Source organism: Myotis nattereri (assembly GCF_964212035.1).
Source record: "Myotis nattereri genome assembly, chromosome: X".
In the NCBI taxonomy this organism is placed as follows: Eukaryota; Metazoa; Chordata; class Mammalia; order Chiroptera; family Vespertilionidae; genus Myotis; species Myotis nattereri.
Window position 1 is genome coordinate 93,751,971 of NC_138078.1, and position 25,895 is coordinate 93,777,865.

General features: G+C 37.0%; 1 protein-coding gene across 1 annotated transcript in view; it reads left to right on the forward strand.

Annotated features, from left to right (window-relative positions):
* Positions 1-25,895, forward strand: part of FAM199X (family with sequence similarity 199, X-linked) — a 52,530-nt gene that overhangs the window by 22,480 nt on the left and 4,155 nt on the right. The window contains exons 3-5 of the mRNA XM_081115341.1: positions 23,307-23,456; positions 23,702-23,863; positions 25,240-25,500. Coding sequence (XP_080971467.1) covers positions 23,307-23,456; positions 23,702-23,863; positions 25,240-25,500 — 573 coding nt within the window. The remainder of the gene's footprint in view (positions 1-23,306; positions 23,457-23,701; positions 23,864-25,239; positions 25,501-25,895) is intronic.

The following is a 25,895-nucleotide window of genomic DNA, read 5'->3' on the forward strand; positions in this document are numbered from 1 at the left end:
ACCATGTTATTTAGCCTCTTTGTATGTTTTTTAGGTTTATATTTTTTTCCTTGTCAATGAATTTTGTTTTTATACCATGGTGGTCAAAGAAGATGCTTGATATAATTTGTCTGTTTAAATTTATTGAAACTTTTGTTGCTTAACATGTGGTTTTTCCTGAAAAATATTTCATGTTCACCTGAAAGGGATGCATATTCTGTGGCTTTCAGGTGAAATGCTCTGAAAATTTCAATCAAATCTTAATATGTCATTTAAGGCTACTCTTTGATTGTTTTTTTTGATTTTGTTTTTGTTTAAATATATTTTATTGATTTTTTTACAGAGAGGAAGGGAGAGGGAAGGAGAGTTAGAAACATCGATGAGAGAGAAACATTGATCAGCTGCCTCCTGCACACCTCCTACTGGGGATGTGCCCGCAACCAAGGTACACGCCCTTGACTGGAATCGAACCTGGGACCTTTCAGTCCGCAGGCCGACGCGCTATCCACGGAGCCAAACTGGTTAGGGCTACGCTTTCATTGTTGGTGGTCAGTGCATGTCATAGCGAGCGTTTGAGCATCATTAGCATATCATAGGCATATTACGCTTTGATTGTTTGAACATCCGACTGGTCGACTGGACACTTAGCATATTAGGCTTTTATTATATAGGTAACCAGACAGGCATGAGGTGATATCTCATTGTGGTTTTAATCTACATCTCTCTGATGATTAGTGATGCTGAGCATTTTTTCATATGTCTATTGGCCATCGGTATGTTCTCTTTGGAGAAGTGTCTATTTAGGTCCTTTGCCCATTTTTTAATTGGATTGTTTGTCTTCCTTTTGTTGAGTAGTATAATACGTTCTTTATATATTTTGGAAATTAATACCTTATAAGATGTATCATTGGTAAATATAAGGTTTCCCCAAAAAATGTATACAAACTTTGATTACAAAGTCAGTGTTTAATAACATACAGTTGATTTTCAGAATTTAAGAGAATCTACAGAAATGAATAATTTTTTTGTCAATGCCTGTTTTCAAACTGATGACTGTTCTGGCCCAGGCACTGCTGATAATGTGAAGCAAACATCCAAAGCATTTTGTTTGGTATTTGTGCATCCTTAATTCTACCACTGTTTTGTACTATAAACTTTATCTTTTATGTACCCGCCCCCCTAAAAGTCTAGTGGATACATTTTCTGTGTTCAAATCTTAGTCTGGATTCACCTATTATTTCAAAACAGTCAAACCTAAAAAGTGAAAATCAAGTGAGTTATCAGCTATTAAAATGTATATATACTTTGCCAAAACCGGTTTGGCTCAGTGGATAGAGCATCGGCCTGCGGACTGAAGGGTCCCAGGTTCGATTCCGGTCAAGGGCATGTACCTTGGTTGCGGGCATATCCCAGGAAATGTGCAGGAGGCAGCTGGCCGATGTTTCTCTCTCATCGATGTTTCTAACTCTCTATCTCTGTCCCTTCCTCTCTGTAAAAAATCAATAAAATATACTTTAAAAAAACAACAACAACAACAAAAAAAACCTTTTAAAAATGTATATATACTTTGAATAAATATAAAGGCAGTGCTTGTACTTCAACTGCATTTTTGAACTTCCAGTAGCATTTTAGGATATATTCCTTTGTTCAAAGCTTATTCGGGCTGAAAAGAAAGAAACATCAGTTGAGCTACCAGCTGTTAAAGTGTGTATACAGATTTTTGGGTCACTGCTGTGACCTGCACGGCGAGGTTCAGGATCTGAAGGAGGGGCCGACACACAAATTAGAATTCTAAACAAAAATATGAATTATTAAGGGGTGGGGGACAGATGGAGCCTCTTTCTTGAAGTGACACACAGAGTCCTGGCTTAGTCCTCTTTTATTCAGTTTTAGATACACATCTCCTCAGGCAGGCACGTAGCAGACACACAGTCTCAAAGGTCAGTAAAGATCAGTAAGGTCCAGTAAACATTTACTTGGAGGCTATCAAATCAGGAAATTGCTTCGAGCCACGGCAGTGTCAACACAAACAATTGGTGCCTAGCGTAAGCCCTGCTAATGCTCAAGGTCCATTGGCCTCCCTCGTTCCTTGGTGCAGGCTCATGACAGTGTTGGCATGCAGTGGCTTCCCCACATCTCCCCCTTTTTGCTTTCTCAATAACTCTTGAAAAGTGTATGCTGTCTGTAGGGCTCAAGTCCTTCCAAGACTCTTTAATCCATATCTGCAGACATCCCCCACTTCATCTCCGGACTATTTGTCATCTGTCTTGTATTCCTTCCATTCCTTATCTTCAGCGTGTTGCTTGGGGCTACTGCTATCTGTGGCTGGAGTAGTAATCTGTCTGGGGCCACGGGTATAGGTTAAGGCTCCAGGTGTAAGGTCCTTATTAGTTTGGTTCATTTCCTTCCACGGCTCCACGTTGGAGCCCGATGTTCCTTGCAGGAATCCACACGGGCTTGGAGGAGTTTTCTGGAAATAAACAAGCATACTCTTGACCAAAGGTTAATAAAGGGTTGGGTTCTTTCCATAAACCAGACTCAGGATCCTTCCATTTGATCAAACCTTTTTCCTTTGGCTTACTATGTCACGAAATTTAAATTCCATTGGTGTCTTGCCATCACCGTTACAAGTAAAAATACTTAAGGTAATTAAGGCTTTGTGTAGTCTACCTACAGGAGATTTCTCCAGCATCACTATTCCCCCTTTTTTATTTTTCAAGTTGGGATTTAGCCACTGATGTTGGCATTCTATAATTGCTTATCCTTGGGAATTGTATGCTATTCCTGTAATGTGCTTAATTTTCCATATTTTACAGAATTGTTTGAAATGACAACTTGTGTATGCAGGTCCATTATCAGTTTTAACGAATTTTAGAATTCCCATGACTGCGAAAGCAGCTAGGCAATGATTGATGACCTATTTAACCATTTCTCCTGTAGATGCAGTGGCCCATAGGACCTTTGAAAAGGTATCTACAGAGACATGCAATGCCCTAGGGCGTCTAAAAGGAGTATAATGTGTTACATCCATTTGCCAGATATGGTCCCTTATCAATCCTCGACGGTTAATTCCTGTATTAGGCCCTTGAAGTAGATGTAACATACAAGTGGGACATTCCTTGATAATCTGTTTTGCCTGCTATTGAGTGATTGAAAATTGTTTAGACAACATTTTGGCAGGCTGATGTAAAAGCTGATGAGATTCTGTGGCCTATTGGAATAAAGCAACTAATTGATCGGCATATGCACTTCCTTTCGTTAAAGGACCAGGCAGGGTGGTATGAGCCCTAATGTGAGTAATATAAAAGCGATATTGTCTTTGCTGTACAATTTGCTATATACCTGTTTAAATAGCATAAGTAGACTTTGGTCACTGAGCCATTTTAATCGAGTAGTTTCAATTCTGTTTACCACGCAGGCAGCATAGGCAGAATCAGAAATAATATTAAGAGGCTTTTGGAAATCCTGCAGTGCAGCCTTGATAGCTTCTAATTCAATTCTTTGCACAGAAGTGTGACTGGTCTGGATGACAATCTGAATCCATTGCATGATAAGGCACTTTACCATTAGATGAACCATCAGTAAAAGCAGTTAGTGCTCCAGAAATAGGTTCCTGTCTAGTATTTTTTGGTATAACAATAGGGGTGTAATATAAAAACTATAGTAATTTGTTTATTAGTGGGTGACAACTAAGTTTCCCCAAATATTTATTTTAATTTGCCAATTCAAATAAGTTTGAAATGGGGTTTATTTTCTAACTTCATTGTGCTTGGGTATGGACAGTCTGCTATCAGTCTTCCTGAATACATTTACATAAGCTATTTACCCTCTGTTTCGAGAGGCAAAATGCAAATAATTTACTTTTAACACATTGCGTACCGCATAGAAATCTCTAAGACATACACCAGGGACCGGACGTTTTTGAGCAAACTGCACGTTATTTAAATCATAACTACAGATCATAATGCACTTTAGGTGTTGTTTTTCAATAATTATAACATTTTTATTTACAAAAACAATTAAGCAATTAAAGTTCCTAGTACTTTTTTAACGTATGGTACTGCGTAAAACATTTTCCTCTATGAAGAGGGACCAAACAAAATTTACATAAGTATCTAGATTCGCTCCTTTTTCCATGGGCGGCACAAACTCTGCAGGCTCTCGTAGGAAATTTTTTCTTTCCACTCGCTGGAATACACATAGGTTCATGCTGCTTCATATCACCTGACAACCTTTTGGGTGGATCTTTGCGAGGTGCTCTCCTTGCACCCTCAGGGGAAGGGCTGGACAGATTTGTCTCTGGTTCCGGAGAGCCTTCATTATTGTCATCCGTTATCCAGTCTCTCGCCACCGATAGCAGAAACTGTTTGTACTTAATTTTTGCTTGTGGATTGAGGACGTTGTACACTCTGAATGAATTGAAAAGTCCACAGTTTATAAGGTACAGCGCTGCTTTTTTTGTCCATTTTATCGTTTTCCTTAGAATGGAACAACACGAAAGGAATTGATCCGCACAGTCAACGCCTTTCATGTGGGCATTGTATTCCTTAATGCAGATAGGTTTTACAATATTCTCTCCTGTTTTTCTATTTTTTTTCCAGTTGTCAAGACAGAAATGTCATGGATTGTTGATATCATTTGGACAACCTGCTTGTCTTTCCATGCTAGGAGAAGAATATCGCCTTTTCTGGAAAATATTATGTCACCTTTCTTCATTCTTGATGTTTTCATTTTCACATTTGGCAGTAAACCTCTACTCTCCCTAATAGTCCCACAGACTCTAGTTTTGTTCTGTAGCAGCAATTCAGCAGTAGATGTAGCATTGTAATTATCCTGGTAAATATGGTGCCATATGCCAAGATAGGGTCCAAGGACTGAAAGAACAGTTTCTTGCAATTTCCTTCCTTCAGCAGTGTATATCTCCATATTGCAGATATAGCCAGTGTCACTCTCGCACACCATCCAAACAAGTAAACCGTATTTTGTTATTTTCACTGCGTTGTACGTGCAAAATTTTAAACGTCTTCTCCATGGAATCATTCCCTCGTCCAAAGACAACAGTTGCTTTGGTTTGTATATTGTTCGAAATTTATGCAGCAACTAATCCAGCACAGGTTGGATCTTGAAAAGTCTCCCCGAGAGACTGTCCATTTTGGCATTATCATTGAAATGCCAGAATGTCCATATTTGCTCAAATCTATGGCGACTCATTGTCTGTGGAAATATAGAGGTACATATCAAAGGATCTGTTGACCAATAATCTTTCAAGCTATCTTTTCTTGTTTGACCCATCAGAATAATTAGGCCAAGGAATTTCTGGATGTCCTTCTGTGTAACCGGAGACCACTTTAGTGTTCTAGAGGGTGTTTTGCGTTTCATTGCGGTTTGATCGTTGATAGTTGGACAGTTCTTTGCACAACATCTCAAACAATTCATCACCAAAAAAGAGATTGGTCACAGAGGGTACAGAGTCACACTGAGACGGAAATGTAGTGACCCCAGCATGACCTTCAAACATTTGTAAGCGTGGTGGTGTGTCAATTTCAGACCAACAATTACCAGTAGCTTCGTCAGTGTCGAATCACTTGAAAGTACCGCCACCTTGTGCTTCCTTACAGGTCTAATAATTTCACTGTCAGTAGAATCAGTAGAATCGTCTCCGGAATCATCAAAATAGTCATCCGCATCTTCGATCTCTCTAGGAATATCTGATAAATTATCGTTAAATACTTCCGGAAGTGTATCAGTTTCGTTGGTTTCCTTCCTTTTTCTGAGAGAGGGCATTTCTAAAAGCGCCAGGAACTTGAAGATGAAGACTATTCGAATGACCAAAATACAATGTAACTGCAATGCTTTATGGGTTTGTGCAATTATATAGTTTTTTGTAGATTGACCTGCACGGTTTCCACCAATGAGATCGCTTCATTCGATGTGGACTGTGCAGCGCCAGCACAGCCAAAGGGTGCCTCTGAGGGTGGGGGGGTGGTGGTGAAAGGATTAAGGAAAGACAGACAAGAGAATAATAGCTGGGTCTCAGTGGGACGCTGCTCCCTGAAGAGGAGACAACGCCAGCGCCCACAAGCCAGCGCCCACAAGCCGTGTCTTTATTTTATAGCAGATGCCACGAGGCAAAGTAGGGGCGTGATCACATTGTTACAGCATTCTCGTGAGTCTCAACCTCACTTAACTACATGCACCCGAACTCTATCACAAGGCACGTGGGGCTACGTGTTCGGACCATAGGTTCAATCTTAGAACCACAGCTGTTGGCTATGATTGTGCTAGGAGGGCCTTGCCCTCCAGCTAGGGCTTGCACGTGTCAGTGAGAGGACCCTGTCCTTTCATTAGTCCGAGGCTTGAACCTGGCCAAAACACTGTAACTGCGCCCCACAGTGGACAAGACAGTGTGTTGACATCTAAGGTCCATAACAGATGGCGTGCGAAACATGAGAAAACTCCTGAGCGGTAAGCAATGTGTTAAGTGTTCTTGATGTAGGGAAGATAGGATTTACTAGATGGCCCCACACTGCTTAGCATCTGTATTTTCTAGATGGTTGTAAATTGCTGTTTCATGCTGTATTTGCCATCTCACTGCTTGAGTGAGGCAAGCCACAAAGTCAGAAAATAATTCCGTAGGTCCCTGCATACACTTAGTAAAAGCTTTCTCAGGATTCCCTAAGTATATTAAAATAAGTTTTTAATTCTCCTGTAGAGATTTTTAGATAAGGTTTTAACCAATTAATTTCCCCTAATAATTTCTGAAAGTCATTCAGGATCTTAAGGCAATTTTTTTTTTGTATTTTATTTTTTGAGGCCTAATACATTGATATTCAATTATGGTTCCTAGATATTTGAAGGGCATTTCTTTCTGTACCTTTTCCAGAGCATTCTTTAAGCCCTATTTAGGGATTTTCTTTCCTAATTGGATAAACATTGCTAAAGTCTACTTTTCCTGTGGCTTGCCATAAGTCATTACATTAAAGACTTTATTTTTAAACAGAGCAACCAACTTGGTTGCCTTTCAGAAAAGCAGGTAGGAGAAAGACATGCTGGCCAATATTGCAATGCATACAACTCAAGTGAAAGTAACTTTCTTTTTACTTACGGTGTCTCATTAATGGTGAGATTTAATGCTTTAATAAAAATTCTTAATTTGTTTTGTAAGTAGTAGTGGAAGATATTTTTTCCACTTTTTCTCCTTTTTAAGCTAAATTTATTTCTAAACAGCATTTTTTTTTTGGCTAGTGCTCATTTGCATATATATGCAAATTTAATTTGGACTTTACTAGAACCAATTGCTCATAAAATATTGGCTTCTCATATAAATGAGTTTATATGAGACCTTGATTATATTGTGAAAAGCTAACTTATTAGGTAATTAAAGGAGACACCTTTATTGAAAAAGCAAAGTAAGCAAATTTATACATTTGACCCATGAAGTATAGATGCCACCTCACCCCCCCAGCTAATCTGAAGAGCAGGCTGGGTGGGGGTCTGAGGCATTATGTATGCTCCTGTCTTAAAAGTCCCCTGCTGAATATTCTGGTTTTGGTTAAGAAGTATTTAGCAACCTTCTCCTGCTAATCTTAGAGGCTGAAACCTCTATAACATTTAAAATAAATGTCTATAAATAGAACACAGTTATTAATTTTTATTTGACAAAGCTTCTTAAGTGATTTCAAGTATATTAGATCGGCCTAATTTAGTTAAAAAAAAACACGTGGGTTTTTTTTGTTTTGTTTTGTTTTTTTTTTTTTTAAGGAGAATAAAACCTTGAATCATTCCAGGGCCCTTGAAATGTCCCAAAGCTATCTCAACTTGGAAAGACTATCAAATATACATAACCCAAAGATTATATTACACACTTTTTGTAATTATTCTAAAAGACATCAGTTAAACATAAAACAGTTTTAATATTAAAAATTTGTTTTAGACTATAAAATTTGTTTTAGACTATAAAATTAATTCTCTTTTTTTAATGAGGCCAATAAAATATTATATCCTAGGGTGAAATTTTACCACATGTAGTACACAGATACACATACACATAAAGACTATATTTTCTTCCCTTGGTCACGTGCCTTCTCTTAAGCTAGCCCTTTTCTCTCCATGAACTATTAACTTTTTCAGAGAGAAAACAAGAATTATTTTCCTCAAAAGTGAATTTTCATACTTCATACATTTTGTTATTATAACCATGTAATTTCTCCCAACTTAATTTGAACTTTTAACTCTTAGAAGACTCAAATTTTAGGTGGCAAGTTAAATACTTAGCATTTCTCAGATTAGTAATATATTCATATTTTAAGAAATATTTTAAATAAAATACAAGACATATTCATTAATAGATTAAAATCTATCCTCTAGATTTTTCATATGAGGCAAACAGATTAATTAATGTTTCAGTATTCTGTCATTTCAAAATATCTAGATATTTAATAATTTGTATTATTTAATTTAGCAAACTCCAAAGTTTTAAGTTATCAAAGACTTTAGAAAACTATGTTTGGGCATATATAATTACCACTGAAAAAGCTTTATCATATATCCTTTATTTTATATTTATTTTGCCTTAACAACTTTGAGATTTTAAAGCCAATTATTATTATCCAAGGCATTTCCCTTGGCAAATTCTATAACAGACATAACTCACTGGCTTTCAGTGGCTTTAATGTTAAAGTACCGTTTTATTTTCTTTTTCTTCATAAAAACAGAAGAGCCCCAGGACCTGGGAGTCAACCTTGGAATGTGGTCCATTATTATTCAAGAACTGCCCATTATCATGGAAACATTAACCTTGTTTCCCAAATCTAGCCTGTATATTTTCCTGCTGTCATTTTTACCATCTTTCAAAGAAAAACTTTCTGGGGCGTGTTCTATAGCATTCCTGAAAAAATGGGGTTTAAGCCAAGAGGCCACCCAAAATCAGGAGGGGTGTGCCTTCTCTTAAGCTAGCCCTTTTCTCTTCATGGGTATAGAAGTCCCAGACTTGTCCCCAAATTGTGAAAAATGGCTCATCTATTTAAACTTCAAATGATGAACTGGGAAACAAAAACGTGGAGAATGAGACTTTTAAAAACGTTCACAAGAGTGGGCGCCCATTTTACAGTTACCCCCCTTAGGGGAATCTTTCTAGGACCTGTTCTATTGGCCAGTTCTACCACTCATATTCTTTCTTTCCCCACCCCCACATCCTGTTTGCTCTGGAGAAATTCAGTAATGGTCTGGCCACCTACTGTTTCTTTTTTTATGAAAATAAATCAGGGATGCTTAATAGACTAACAATAAACAAATTAAACCAAACAACAAAGACAGAAGACAGATAAAAACAACAATCAACAGACAAGCACACATAACACAGAGACAAGACTTAATAAATCAGGGTTCTTTTTTTTATCTTTAATTTCTTTATTGGTTAGGGTATTACAAATGTGTCCTACCCCCATTAACCCCCCCCCCCATGCTCTCATCCCCCTGTTGTCCCTGTAAATTGGTTTGGCTTATATGCATGCATACAAGTCCTTTAGTTGATCTCTTTCCCTTACCCCCACCCTCCCCTGCCTTCCCTCTGAGGATTGATAGTCTGATCTCTGTTTCTCTGTCTTTGGGTCTGTCCCTGTTCATCAGTCTGTTGTTCTCTATATTCCACAAATGAGTGAGATCATGTGGTATTTATCTTTCTCTGACTGGCTTATTTCACTTAGCATAATGCTCTCCAGTTCCATCCATGCTGTTGCAAATGGCAAGAGTTCCCTCTTTTTCACCGCAGCTTAGTATTCCATTGTGTAGATGTACCATAGTTTTTTAATCCACTCATCTGCAGATGGGCACTTAGGCTGTTTCCAAATCTTAGCTATGGTGAATTGAGCTGCTATGAACATAAGGGTGCATATATCCTTTCTGATTGGTGTTTCTGGTTTCTCAGGATATATTCCTAGAAGTGGGATCACAGGGTCAAATGGCAGTTCCATTTTTAGTTTTTTGAGGAAACTCCATACTGTCTTCCATAGTGGCTGCACCAGTCTGCATTCCCACCAGCAGTGCACGAGTGTTCCTTTTTCTCCACATCCTCTCCAACACTTGTTGTTTGTTGATTTGTTGATGATAGCCAGTCTGGCAGGTGTGAGATGATACCGCATTGTTGTTTTGATTTGTATCTCTCGTATAATTAGTGACTTTGAGCGTGTTTTCATATGTCTTTCGGCCTTCTGTATGTCCTCTTTCGAAAAGTGTCTATCTTTTGATTGGATTGTTTATCTTCCTATTGTTAAGTTGCATGAGTTCCCTGTAATTGTTGGAGATTAAACCCTTATCAGTGATATCATTGGCAAATATGTTCTCCCATGCAGTGGGCCTTCTTGGTTTTTTGTTGATGGTTTACTTTGCTGTGCAAAAGCTTTTTATTTTGATGTAGTCCCATTTGTTTATTTTCTCTTTAGTTTCCATTGCCCTAGGAGCAGTATCAGAGAAGAAATTCCTTCAGCATATGTTTGCGATTTCGCTGCCTGTGCATTCCTCTAGTATTTTTATGGTTTCCCGTCTTACGTTTAAGTCTTTTATCCATTTTGAGTTTATTTTTGTGTATGGTGTGAGTTGGTGGTCTAATTTCATCTTTTTGCATGTATCTGTCCAATTTTCCCAACACCATTTATTGAAGAGACTGTCTTGACTCCATTGTATGCTCTTGCCTCCTTTGTCGAATATTAATTGGGCATAGTGGTTTGGGTCGATTTCTGGGGTCTCTATTCTATTCCATTGATCTGTATGTCTGTTCTTGTGCCAGTACCAAGCTGTTTTAAGAACAGTGGCTTTGTAATACAGCTTGATATCTGGTATTGAGATCCCACCTACTTTGTTCTTCTTTCTCAGAATTGCTGCAGCTATTCGAGGTCTTTTTTTATTCCAGATGAATTTTTGGAAGGTTCGTTCTAGATCTGTGAAATATGCCGTTGGTAATTTAATGGGGATTGCATCGAATGTATAGATTCCTTTGGGTAGTATGGACAATTTGATGATGTTGATTCTACCTATCCATGAACGCGGTATGTTCTTCCATCTGTTTATGTCTTCCTCTATCTCTTTTTTCAGTGTCCTGTAGTTTTTCGCATATAAGTCTTTTACCTCCTTAGTCAAGTTTATTCCTAGGTATCTTAATTTTTTTGGTGCGATGTTAATGGGATTGTTTTTTTAGTCTCACTTTCTCTAAGTGCACTATTGGTGTAAAGAAATGTCATAGATTTCTTGGCATTAAATTTGTATCCTGCTACATTGCTGAATTCATTTATTAAGTCTAATAATTTTTGATGGTGTCTTTAGGGTTCTCTATGTACAGTATCATGTCATCTGCAAATAAGGACAGTTTTACTTCTTTTCCAATTTGGATTCCTTTTATTTCTTCTTCTTGTCTGATTGCAACAGCTAGTACTTCCAGTACTATGTTGAACAGGAGTGGTGAGAGGGGCATCCCTGTCTTGTTCCTGTTCTTAGGGGAAATGGTTTTAGTTTTTGCCCATTGATTATGATGTTGGCTGTGGGTTTCTCATATATGGCTTTTATTATGTTGAGGTATGATCCTTCTATTCCTACCTTGCTGAGAGTTTTTATCAAGAAAGGGTGTTGGATTTTGTCAAATGCTTTTTCTGCATCAATTGATATGACTATGTGGTTTTTATCTCTCAATTTGTTTATGTGATGTATTACGTTTATTGATTTGCGGATATTGTATCATCCTTGCATCCCTGGGATAAATCCTATTTGGTCATGGTGTATGATCTTTCTGATGTACTGCTGTATCCGATTTGCTAGGATTTTGTTGAGGATTTTGGCTTCTATGTTCATTAGGGATATTAGCCTGTAATTCTCTTTCATTGTGTTGTCTTTACCTGGTTTCGGTATTAGGGTGATGCTGGCTTCATAGAATGAGATTGGAAGTGTTCCTTCCTCTTGAACTTTTTGGAATAGTCTGAGGAGGATAGATTTTAGTTCTTCCTTGAATGTTTGGTAAAACTCCCCTGTGAAGCCGTCTGGCCCCGGGCTTTTGTTTGCTGGAAGCTTTTTGATTACTGCTTCAATTTCTTCCATAGTTATTTGCCTCTTGAGATTTTTAGATTCTTCCTGATTAGGTTTTGGAAGGTTGTATTTTTCTAGGAATATGTCCATTTCCTCCAGGTTGTCTAGTTTGTTGGAGTAGAGTTGTTCATAGTATTTTTTAACAATCCTTTGTATTTCTGTGGGGTCTGTTATTTCTCCTCTTTCATTTCTGATTTTGTTTATTTGGGTCCTCTCTCTTTGTTTCTTAGTGAGCCTGGCTAGAGGTGTATCAATCTTGTTTATCCTTTCAGAGAATCAGCTCTTGGTTTTGTTGATCTTTTGTGTTGTTTTTTTGGTCTCCATTTCATTTATCTCCACTCTGATCTTTATTATTTCCTTCCTTCTGCTTACACTGGGCTTTTCTTGTTGCTCTCTTTCTAAGTCTTTGAGTTGTAGGGTTAGGTAATTTATTATCATTGTTTCTTGTTTCTTGCAGTAGGCTTGTAGAGGTATGAACTTCCCTCTCAAGACTGCTTTTGCTGTGTCCCATAGGTTTTGGATTGTGGTGTATTCATTGTTGTTTGTTGCCATGATGTTTTTTTATTTCTTCTTTGATCTCTCTGGTAACCCAGTCATTGTTTAATAGCATGCCATTTAGTCTCCATGTGTTTGATTTTTTTGGATTGTTTTTATTGTAGTTGATTTCCAGTTTTATGCCATTGTGATCTGAGAAAATGCTAAACATGATTTCTATCTTCTTGATTTTGAAGAGACTTTGTCTGTGAGCCAATATATGGTCTATCTTTGAAAATGACCCATGTGCACTTGAGAAGAATGTATATTCTGTGGCTTTGGGGTGAAATGTTCTGAAGATGTCAATTAATTCCATCTGATCTAGCGAGTCATTTAGGATTGATGTTTCTTTGCTGATTTTCTGTTTAGAGGATTTGTCCAGTGGTGATAGTGGGGTGTTAAGGTCCCCTACTATGATTGTATTGCTGTCAATCTCTCCCTTGATCTCCTCCAGAAGTTTTCTTATGTATTTGGGTGCTCCCATATTGGGTGTGTATATGTTTACCAGAGTTATTTCTTCTTGTTGGATTGCTCCCTTTAGTATTATGAAGTGGCCTTCCTTATCTCTTTTTATGTCTTTCACTTTGAGATCTAATTTGTCAGACATAAGTATTGCTACCCCAGTTTTTTTTCATTCCCATTCGCCTGAGAAAGCTTTTTCCATCCCTTCACCATCAGTCTGTGTGCATATTTTTTTATGAGGTGGGTTTCCTGTAGACAGCAGATATATGGGTCATGTTTTCTTATCCACTCAGTTACCCTATGTCTTTTGATTGGGCATTTAAGCCATTTACATTTAAAGTTATTATTGATAGATACTTGTCGCCATTTTTATTCTTTACCCTTTTGTTCCTTCTTTGTTTCCTATTTTTTCTTTTTACAGCAGACCCTTTAGCATTTCTTGCATTGCTGGTTTGGTGGTAATAAACTCCTGTAGTCCTTTTTGTCTGCGAAGCTCTTGATTTCACCTTCAATTTTGATTGATAACCTTGCTGGGTACAGTATTCTTGGATTCAGACCCTTGCTTTGCATGACTTTGTATATTTTATTCCATTCCCTTCTTGCCTGTTGTGTTTCTGTTGAGAAATCCATCGCTAGTCTGATGGGAGATCCTTTGTAAGTAACTTTCTGTCTCTCTCTGGCCACTTTTAAGATTCTTGCTTTGTGGTTGGTGTTTGCCAGTTTAATTATAATGTGCCTTGGCATCGGTCTTTTGGGGTTCATTTTGTTTGGGACTCTGTGAGCTTCTTGGATTTGTGTGAGTTTTTTCTTCCCTATATCAGGGACGTTTTCTGTCATTATTTTTTCAAACAAGTTTTCTATTCCTTGCTCAGTTTCCTCTCCTTCTGGCACCCCTGTTATGTGGATGTTATTTCATTTCGTGTTGTCCCAAAGTTCTCTTAGACTCTCCTTCTGCTTTTTAATTTTTTTTTTCTAGAAGCTGCTCTGCTTGGGTATTTTTTCCTACCTTGTCTTCTAGCTCACTGATACGGTCCTCTGCTTCTTCTAGTCTACTGTTGATGCTTTCTATTGAGTTCTTTATAGCATTGATGTCATTTTTCATTCGTCTTGGTTCTTCTTCATTTCCTCTTGGCTCTTACACATATTGTTGAATTTGTCTTCCATTCTTTTCATCCACCTTATGACCATTTCTCTGAATTCTTTCTCTGACAGGTTGCTTGCCTCCATTGCTTCCATTTCGTTTACTTCCTTTTCTGGTGATGCCTGTTTTTCTTTCATATGCGGGCTGTTTCTTTGTCTCCCCATGATCTCTCTTCTCCAAGTGTTTGGTTATGTAGTTCTCTCTCTGCTTAACAAGACATAACCCAAAGGGAACAATGCATGAATGTACTCACGGCACCGAAATCCCCAATATAAGCAACCACCTGAGAAAAGATAATTAGGTCTCAGAGTTCTTTTCATAGATCTTTCAGATGTTTTACATTGCCTGGGACTTACAGTAAGAATGCAGCCCAGAGGGCTCCCAGGTGGGGTCCCAGTGAACACCCACAGCCTGTTATTTACAGGTCTTATCATATTCTGTTCTCCATAGCATTGACTGGCATCTAAAGTCGTTTTAGCTAAAATCTGCCAGTCACAAGGCATCATATGATAATTTTCAGACAAAGCATTGAGTCCTTTTGTAAACGGACTGTTAGCCCCATTTTCTCTAGTTGATGAGCCTTCCCACACCAGAGGTAGAAGATCGGGGGCCTTAGGTATTATAGGCTTTGTAGGCTCTACTTCAGGAGGAGGAGGGTGCGCTGGCAAATCCTCCTAGTGTTTTGTAGGCTTTTGATCCTCAATATGAAGTGGGCAATATACAGCTCAAACAAGAGCCCACATAGTTAAAGATGACAAGGGCACTTGTTTTCCTTGAGCCTGATTTTTCCTTAAATTCCTACCTACTTGTTTTCTGAGATCAAGGTCTGATGTTCTAGCATCAGGGAACCAAGGATTATACTCTATGATAATATGCAAAAACTGTAAGAAAATACTTTCTGATGCCTTAATTCCTTTATCCTTGAGCATGCAAGCTAGAAGTCTGCAATAATGTTTTCCCCTTTACTCGAATTCTTCCCCATTATAACCTGGCTAATTCCAGAAACATCCACGTCTACTGATGGTCTGGGACTCCGAAGCTGGCACAGGCTTTGTGTGCCAGTGAGTTTCCACTTTTTCTTTTTTACTTCGTTTTTCGCTCAGGTGAATCTTCTCCTTCACTTCCTGTTCAGGTGCCAATTGCTGTGACCTGCACGCCAAGGTTCAGGATCTGAAGTAGGGTCCTACACCCAAATTAGAATTCTAAATAAAAATATGAATTATTAAGGAGTGGGGGACAGATGAAGCCTCTTTCTTGAAGAGACACAGAGTCCTGGCTTAGTCCATTTTTATTCAGTTTTAGATACACATCTTGCCCTCAGGCAGGCATATATCAGGCACATAGTTTCAAAGGTCAGTAAAGATCAGTAAGGTCCAGTAAACACTTACTTGGAGGCTATCAAATCAGGAAATTGCTTCAAGCCACCGCAGTCTCAACACAAACAATTGGTGCCTAGCATAAGCCCTGCTAACGCTCAAGGTCCATTGGCCTCCCGCGTTCCTTGGGGCAGGCTCATGACAGTGTTGGCATGCGGTAGCTTCCCACAAGACATCCTGTATGTTCTGCCTTACAGTGAGTTCCCTTTTTATTTTGTTGATGGTTTCTTTTGCTGTGCAGAAGCTTTTAATTTGATGTAGTCCCATTTGTTTATTTTTTCCTTTGTTTTCCTTGCTCTTGGAGATGTATTGGAAAACATATTGCTACAAGAGATGTCTGAGATTTTGCTGCCCATTATTTCCATCATTTCCGGATGTACATTTAAGTCTGTTATCCGTTTTGAGTTTATTATTGTATACTAGAGGCCCGGTTCATGAAAATTCATGCACCGGAGGGGGTGTCCCTCAGCCCGGCCTGCCCCCTCTCACAGTCCCGGAGCCCTTGGGGGCGGGAGGCAACCCGGCGATCAGGGGAAGGCAATGCCTCCATCACACCTCTGCTGCTCCCACTGCTGGCAGCGCAAGCCTCGGCCGGCCCTGGTTACCTGAGCCTTGGGCTGGCCCTGGGCTTGCCTGTGCCTCGGGCTGGCCCTGGGCTGCTGGGGGGCTGAGGGGACTGGGGGACTCTGAAGGCAGGCACCCCAGCGGGACTGAGGGGACTGGGCACTGCCATCTTGTGGCTGTGGGCACCACCATCTTTGAGGATGTGGCAGTCAGTTAGCATATTCCCTCCCTATTGGCAGTGGACACTGCCATCTTTGTGATGGTGTGAGGGTCAATTAGCATATTCCCACTTTATTAGATAGGATGGTATAAGTTGGTCTCGTTTCATTTTTTGCATGTAACCTATCCAATTTTCCCACACAATTTATGGAAAAGACTGTCTACTCTATTGTATGCTCTTGTCACCTTGTCAAATGTTAATTGACCATAAAAGTGTGGATTTATTTCTGGGCTCTCTGTTCTGTTCCATTGGTCTATATGCCTTTTCTTATGCCAGTAGTAGGCTGTTTTGATTACAAAGTCTTGTAGTATAGTTTGATATTACGTATTGTGACACCTCCAACTGTCTTCTTCTTTCTCAAGATCACGCTGTGTTTAATCACCCTGGTTTTGTATAAGGTTTGAAATCAGGAAGTGTGAGTTCTCCCACTTTGTTCTTTTTTAACAACATTGTTTTGACTACTGGCGGTCCCTTTCGCAATTCCCTGTCAGTGTTAGGGTTATGTTGTCCATTTCTGCAAAAAGGGCAGCTTGAATTTTGATAGGAATTGCATTGAATCTGTAGATCAATTTGGGGGGGGTATTGCATTTTAATAGTATTAAATATTCCTGTCTATCGACATGGGATGGAATGTCTTATTTAGGTCTTCGTTAGTTTGTTACAATGCTGTTTTGTAGTTTTTCGTGTCCAAAACTTGTACTTCCTTGGTTCAGTTTATTCCTAAATATTTCATTCTTTTGATGTAGTTGTAAATGGATTTTTTCCTATTTTTAGATTGTTCATTTCTAACGTATAGAAATACAACTGAATTTTTGTTTTTATTTTATATCCTGCAACTTTGCTGAACTCATTTGTTAGCTTTAATAGTTTATTGTTTTCTCTGTAAATTCTTTAGGGTTTTCTATATTTTAGATCATGTCATCTGTGAATAGAGGTAGTTTTTCTTCCTTTCTAATCTGAATAGCTTTTTTTTTTCTCTTGCTTAATTGCCCTGGCTAGATCTCTAGTACAGTGTTGAATATTAGTAGCAAAAACTGGCATCCTTTTCTTTTTTCCAATCTTAGGGGAAAAGCTTTCAGTCATTTTTTCACCATTGAGTATAATGTTAACTATAGATTTTTCATAAATATCCTTTAACGTATTGAGAGATTTCTCTTTTGTTCCTGTTTGTTCAGTTTTTATCTGAAAGGGTATTAGATTTTTGTCAAATGCTTTTTTTTGCATCTATTGAAATGATCATGCAGTTTCTCTCCTTCATTCTATTAATATTATATAGAACATTGAGTGATTTTTATATGTTGACTCACACTTGCATTCCTGGAATTAATTCTAATTGGTCATGGTATTATAAATCTTTTAACATGCTGCTGGATTTTATTTGCTAGTATTTTGTTGAGGATTTTTGCATCTGTATTCATAGGGGACTGTAGTTTTCTTGTGATGGCGTTGGCCTTATAAAATGAGTTAGGAAGTGTTCCCTTTTCTTCTGCATAAAATATTGTAATAAGATTTTCTCATTTAACATATAAACTTTCTCATGATCTTAATAATGAGTTTTTTTTAATGACTACATAATATTCCTGGTACTAGATGTACCATTCCCCTGTGTACATGTGTTTAATTTTTTTTTTCTCTTAAGGTAACATAGAAGTGAGCATCTTTGTGTGGGTAACTTTTTATTCTTCATTTTTTTAGCTCACACTTTGTATTTAAAATTAGACTTTAAGGATTCTTAATAAAATGTCAGGTAGAGTCCTGATAATTCAGAGAAACAGTTTTCTGTTTATTTCATGTGACTTATTTAGAGTTCTTATAATGTTGCAAAGTGGTAAGCATTTTTAAATTGCTGACTTCTTCATTCATTTTGTTAGTTAGAGTTGAGATCTGTCCTCAATCACTCACTGTTAATGTACATGAATGACTAGAATGCTGGAACAAAATCAGGCCTGCCTTAGTAATGTGTTTTCCACTTATGAAATTGGAGTGTGGGTACTCTGTTTCCATGGATATTTGCTATTTAAATATGTTGAAAGGTTTAAACTGTTCTCTTGTTTTTGTAGGACTTCATAATGATGAGTAGTAAATTATCCAGGAAGATAATAAAAAATTATGTGTTAGGATTAATATAGACTAAAAATTGTTGACTGCAGTTTAAAAATTCGTGTTACTTCTGTTGTGATTAAAAACTGCCTCTGTTTAAATCTTTCTTTTAACAGATGTTTCAGTTACCATTAAAGTAAATATAAATGATTCATAGATTCTGGGAAGATAATGCTAACAACTTAATAAGGCATAATTTTAACCATGAATGAAGTAGCATCTTAGCATTTGAAATAGCCTCAAAGCATTCTGCTTTGCTGATTGTTTGCTTGCAGTCCTTTCATTATTAAAGACATATGTGATTAGTTTTAAAGAGTGTGTGATTCAGCTGTCACACTTGAAACCTGGAGATGCAATTTGAAATTACATATCAGCTATTACAGAAATGAGCTTACTGAAAAAATTTTGCTGCATACTACAATAAATAATGGCAGAAGTTTGATTTAATTCTTATGTGTCACAATTACTGATTATAATATAAATATATCAGATATTGTTGTCTATGGAAAATATGGGATGAGAATTACTAAGCATTTTTATCCTGAAACGTACTATCAGGTATAAAATGGAAAATTGATGACCTAATAAATATACAGAGCTCATACAATTCATTGTCATGTACATCTGCTGCTCTCATATCTCCAATTGATTACTCCACATTTCCACTTGGATGACATTATTTTTTTTTTTTTTTTACAGTCTGTTTGAGGCAGCTCTGCCTCTGTATCTATTTTTGTTCATAAGTTTATAATGGTCTTTATTATCCATAAATGAGTGAGATCATGTGGTATTTTTCCTTCATTGACTGGCTTATTTCACTTAGCATAATGCTCTCCAGTTTCATCCATGCCATTGCAAATGGTAAGAGTTCCTTCTTTTTTACAGCAGCATAGTATTCCATCGTGTAGATGTACCACAGTTTTCTAATCCATTCATCTACTGATGGGCACTTAGGCTGTTTCCAGATCTTAGCTATGGTGAATTGTGCTATGAACATATGGGTGCATATATCCTTTCTGATTGGTGTTTCTGGTTTCTTGGGATATATTCATTGCATGACATTATTTCATGCAAACCTGTTATCTGATGCTGAGCCCTTGATCAGTAATGAAACTTTCAATTATAGCATTTCTTTGGAAAAAAAGACTGTTTTGTGACCTGTTTTAGAGTGTAGTGAAAAATGACTATTATCATTTCAAAGGACACTTGTACTTACTTCTCTCATTATCACTGCACACTCTTCATATCTCAAATTGTATTCTCTCATCCTAAATACCTGCAAGGCAAGAGATCTTTGCATAATTGAAAGCACTGGACTTGTGTCCTACTCTGAACATCATTTTCCTTATTTGTAACTAGAAGATCTATAACATTGCTTCAGGTGTCTCACTCTAAAAATTGAGGTGTTTAAGAACATCACCCTGTATGGGTGGTATGCCAATTTTCTTTTCTCACATTGGTCATCTATTATCCTAGTCCATTTAATTGTAAACAGCCTTGTAAGTAGTTTTTTATTTGAAATTTTCTGTTCTAATTTTTCTTTCCATTTTAAAAATATATATATTTTATTGATTTTTTTACAGAGAGGAAGGAAGAGGGATAGAAAGTTAGAAACATCGATGAGAGAGAAACATCGATCAGCTACCTCCTGCACACCCCTTACTGGGGATGTGCCCGTAACCAAGGTACATGCCCTTGACTGGAATCGAACCTGGGACCCTTGAGTCCGCAGGCCGACTTTCTATCCACCTGAGCCAAACCGGTTAGGGCTCTTTCCATTTTTGCTAATCTTAGTCCAGGCATAGGTCAAACAAGAGCTTATTTCCAGTCTTTCTTCATTTTGTTTTATCCCCATGTTGCTTTATGACTTATCTTCCCTCAAGTCCAGTTTCATCAAGTTACTTTAAAAAAAAAAAATCTTTATTGTTGAAAGTATTACATATGTCCCTCTTTTTCCCCCATTAACCCCCTCCATCATCAATTTCTATTTAGAAAGTGTTTTTGGCTTAATTCCACATATCATACAAGTTTCTGTTTATTCTAGTAACTTTCAGATCCCTAGCACAATTTTCTGTTTTAATCATATTGGTGTCCTTAACCTCATCCCATGTTCTTTCCATCTGTTTTACTAAATTATTCTCCTTACCTGAATGCCTTTTTTTTTTAACCCCTTCTGCCATTCTGAGAGATTAGCTTGTGAAACTTAACTTGGCCACTTCAGTAGTATATGGTATTCTCTGAGGGTTTGTGTAAACTTTGAACAATCCTTGAGATAGTGGCATTAATCATAACTTACAAAGAAGATTCTGAGGCTAGTGAGCAGTGGAACTGGGATTTGAATTTTGTTTGGGATGTTTTTACTTCTCCTTAAAAAAATGGCCAAAGAACCCCAACAAACACATAAACAGAGTTAATGACACAGATTTAAGTGCTCAACATAATCTGGCACCTAGCATGTACCAGTATTTGTTAAATATTTAGATGGACATTTTTCTTAACGTTTGAGAGTTCCTTGCTCTACTTAATTTATCAAAGGAGCTTGAAGTAGGGAAGCCCTTCATCTGACAAGCGTCTCATTTTTGTTTAGGAACCCTGGGGAGATCTTTCATGAAATATTTCAAAGGGATAATAGTAAAACATTTTTTTTTTACATTAAAGGCTGAAAAAGAGATGGCCTTTGTGTGTATGTTCAGTAATCATCCGTTCATGATAGTGAATAGATATTTTTAGGGCTAAGACTGAGCAATACAAGCAGTGTTAATGAGATTTTAAAGGACATCATACTAGTTGTTGGAAGTTACTCATGCACTTGGATTATCAATGACTGTCAAAGTGAAAATGTGGTTTTTAAGAGTAGTAGCTAATAGACAGTTTCCTTATAAAAATCGAGGTCACTGTGCATAGTGATCAACCCTATTTTTTGGCTTCATTCCCCTCTTTTATGTGATTGACTCCCCAGTGCTTAACCCCCTTGTAGCTCTCTTTAATCCTGCAACTTCAACTCACTGCTAGATCTTTCCATTGGTGACCTGTCATCTCAAACCTCACATTCATAATTTGCTATGTTTTATAATTGTATGTATAATTGTGTGTTTATGTTATTGTATTATGTTCACAAGCATAAAGTTCTTGTGTGAGGATCATAGCTTACATTCCTTTGAATCCCCTGTACCTATTATAGTGCTTTGGGTACAATAGGAAACCAAATGCATGTGATTACAGTAATTTCATGGCAAGAGTAGCTTTTTTCTTTTGGTAACTTCAAAAACCTGGTTGGTATTCATCCAGAGTTCAGATATAATTGCAAAGTCTATAGAATCAGACAATAACAAGAAGGTTCTGTTTTGTATCTTGTAAAAACAAGAGCATTATCTTTGAAAGTTATATACTCCTTGTAGAAAATTTTTTTATCTGTTTAATGAATGACTTAAACACATTTATTTAAAATTAAATCCTTTCTTAGTTTTGGAGGTAATGGATATATGTTTATTACCTTGATTGTGTGATAGTTTCAGGCTATATGCATATGTCCAAACTCATCAAATTGTATACATTAAATATGTTACACTTCTTTGTATATTAGTTATAAATCAATAAAGCTTTTAAAATTCATTTTAACTGACTTTTAATAGGCAATACAAAATTATAGCACTTATTTTTGCTGTTCATCTCACTTTAAACTGGTTTGATTTTCTGTGTATTAGGCTTGCTTGCATTTCTCCTTTACCTACACATTATCTCTGACCTTTTTATCCCCCCTAATTTTTCTTTTATAATACTTCTGATTTTTACTTTTTTAAAAATATATTTTATTGATTTTTTTACAGAGAGGAAGGGAGAGGCATAGAGAGTTAGAAACATCGATGAGAGAAAAACATCGATCAGCTGCCTTCTGCACACCCGCTACTGGGGATGTGCCCGCAACCAAGGTACATGCCCTTGACCGGAATTGAGCCTGGGGACCCTTCAGTCTGCAGGCCGACGCTCTATCCACTGAGCCAAACCGGTTAGGGCAATACTTCTGGTTTTTAAAGTGTTCTGCTTTATATTAAGGGCATATTTTAATTGTTTTGAGGTTGTTAATACAGACTTGAGGACAAGGACCGACCATAATTTATTTGTCTTTATATTGGCACTGTGTCTAGCACAGTATCTGGCAAAGAGCCATTTAATGGCAGATCACTCAGGTCTCCTGAGATATGGAGACCAGTGCTCCTTTCTCATTATGCTATGTGGACCATAGCCTACATTCACATTCTGAATTAAAAACCTTAATGATGATTGACTCTTAAGTTAGCACTTTGACAGGTCTTGATTATGATTTTAAACTTTTGGAAAATATCATTAAGTGACTATATACAAAGAATATATTGATGTTGCTGGTATCTTCTAAGTATAGTCTTTACTGCTCTTTTTCGCTGGCACATAGCTAAATAAATACTTATGTTCTACTTTTTTTGACATTTATCGTTATTTATGAAACATTTTTCTCATTTCAGTATTTCTCTCAACAAACATTATAATGTTCTATGTTCAATCCCCTTTTTCATTAGTATGGTAAATTGATACCTTGCATTTGAAGGCAGCTACTGTGTGCCCCTAGCTAAGATTTATGAAACACCCTAATATTAGATATACTTAGCAATTTACTTAAATCATCTCTAGTGGAAATCTTTTAAAAAATCTCATCTGCCCTGCTGGTCTAAAATAGGAGTGAATCAGAATTAATGTCTTCTGATTCTGTATTTGTCATGACTTTGATTAAAGTAATTTTTAATAAAGATAAAATATGTTGTGGTATTTAAAATGTATTTTTAAAATATTTTGCTTTCTCTACCCCCTTCTTCTTATTTTTATAAAGTTACCGGGAAGTGACATTGCCAGTGGGAGTGATGTGCTTTCTGATGTCATACCCAGTATTCCAAGTTCACCTTGCCTGCTTCCTAAAAAGAAAAACAAGCACAGGAATTTAGACGAACTTCCTTGGAGTTCAATGTCAAATGATGAACAGGTAGAGATCTTGGCATTTTAATTAAAAGCATATATGTGGAGACTATATGAAGCTCAATTTATTGCCTGTTTAAAGTCACAGGGTAAATATGGATTGCATAGTGAATCTGAATTTTAGCTATAGCTAATTGTTTTTTAGGGAACAAATTAACATTAAGTGCTTTGATATTTAAAATATAATAAATGACATACTAGACAATCAGGTTTTGACATTGATCTTGTTTATTATAATTTTTTATCACATAGGTGGAATATATTGAGTATCTGAGTCGCAAAGTCAGTACTGAGATGGGTCTTCGGGAGCAACTTGATATTATTAAAATAATTGATCCTTCTGCTCAAATCTCCCCTACAGACAGTGAGTTTATTATTGAACTTAACTGTCTCACAGATGAAAAACTGAAGCAGGTATGTAAAAAAAAATATAGATTGTTCAGCTATAGAAAATATCATTGTTTTGTAGCATGTATACATGAATAATATGTAAATGCATAGATAATTAGCTAAAAATCATTATTTTCATTATATATGAAAATTGTTGAGAGTTATACTTGCATGAACATCTGAATGAAGGATTTGAGTAGTCTTATGGAGTAATTGAGCTTGGCTAGGGTAAAACATAATTAATTTTCCTTTATGCTATTTTGAAATACACATTTCTGGTATCTTCTAAGTATAGTCTTTACTGCTCTTTTTCGCTGGCACATAGCTAAATGAATACTTCTGTTCTACTTTTTTTGACATTTATCATTATTTATGAAACATTTTTCTCATTTCAGTATTTCTCTCAACAAACATAATGTTCTATGTTCAATCCCCTTTTTCATTAGTATGGTAAATTGATACCTTGCATTTGAAGGCAGCTACTGTGTGCCCCTAGCTAAGATTTATGAAACACCCTAATATTAGATATACTTAGCAATTTACTTAAATCATCTCTAGTGGAAATCTTTTAAAAAATCTCATCTGCCCTACTGGTGTTGCTCAGTGGTTGAGCATTGACCCAGGAACCAAGAAGTCACCAGGTAGATTCCAGGTAGACCACATGCCCCAGTTATGGGCTCTATCCCCAGTAGGAGTCATGCAGGAGGCAGCCTATCAATGATGTTACTCTTTCATCAATGTTTCCATTTCTCGATCCCTATCCCTTCCTCCCTCTAAAAAATAAATCAATAATAGCATACTTTAAAAAAATATCTTTTATTTTACTGTTAGTTTCTGTCTCTTAAGTATTATGATCCTAAATTCTGGATGCAAGTAGCCTTCCATTTATTGATTATATAGGGTGTCCCAAAAACGTATACACACTTTTATATAGATTCGTTTAAATTTTGAAAATTAACTGTATGTTAATAAACATGGACTTTATAATCATTAAAAGTGTGTATACATTTTTTTGGGGCACCCTTTATTTCATGTGCTTTGAAAATCTAACTCCATAATATATATTCTAGAATTTTGAACATTGTTAAGAAGTTTCTTTTTGTCCTTATATTCTACCTACAGTGGGGCCTTGACTTAGGAGTTTAATTCGTTCCGAGATCGAGCTCGTTAAGGAGCTCGTTAACTCAAATTACTCTATCAACTCAATGCAAAAAATCGGCCCAGAGACAGCTGGTATCTCAAAAAACTCATTAGTCGGGACATTCGTAAGTCAAGGCCCCACTGTATGTATATCTGTAACACTTTTGACAGTTTTTTAAGTACACCATTCTATTCTCGAGTATTTTGAGGGTAGAACGTCAAGTAACAACACTAACTAGTTTTTATCTGTGTGTTCCAAGGTCAGAAACTATATCAAGGAGCATAGCCCTCGCCAACGGCCTGTAAGAGAGGCCTGGAAGAGAAGCAACTTTAGTTGTGCAAGCACCAGTGGAGTGAGCGGTGCCAGTGCCAGCAGCAGCAGTGCCAGCATGGTCAGTTCAGCAAGCAGCAGCGGGTCCAGTGTTGGAAACTCTGCTTCAAACTCCAGTGCCAACATGAGTCGAGCACACAGTGACAGCAACTTGTCTGCAAGTGCAGCAGAGCGGATTCGGGATTCTAAAGTAAAACATCTAATCAATACAAAACTTTACCTTTCAATATTAACATTAGTACTCCCTCATATAAATTTCTTGAAGAGTTAAATGTATCTTGCTATCTAGATGCCTGGTGGTTGTGGTTTTAATTTTTTTTTGTCTTACATTCTTTTATTATGCATATGCATATGCAGATCTGTTTTTTGTACAGTATTTGGTTCTATCAAATAATCATACCAAGGCATTCTATTTGTATTTTTCCCCCAAGTCTACAGTGATTTCATGAGGAGGTGGGGTTGGCAAGCAGCTGGTTCTGGTTCAATTGAACAAAGCCCTCTAGGTTGAATCCTTTGAAATACTGTTGTGACCCACAGCCATAACACTCAAATTTATCTGATTTTTGTCTCTTTTTAAAAAATATA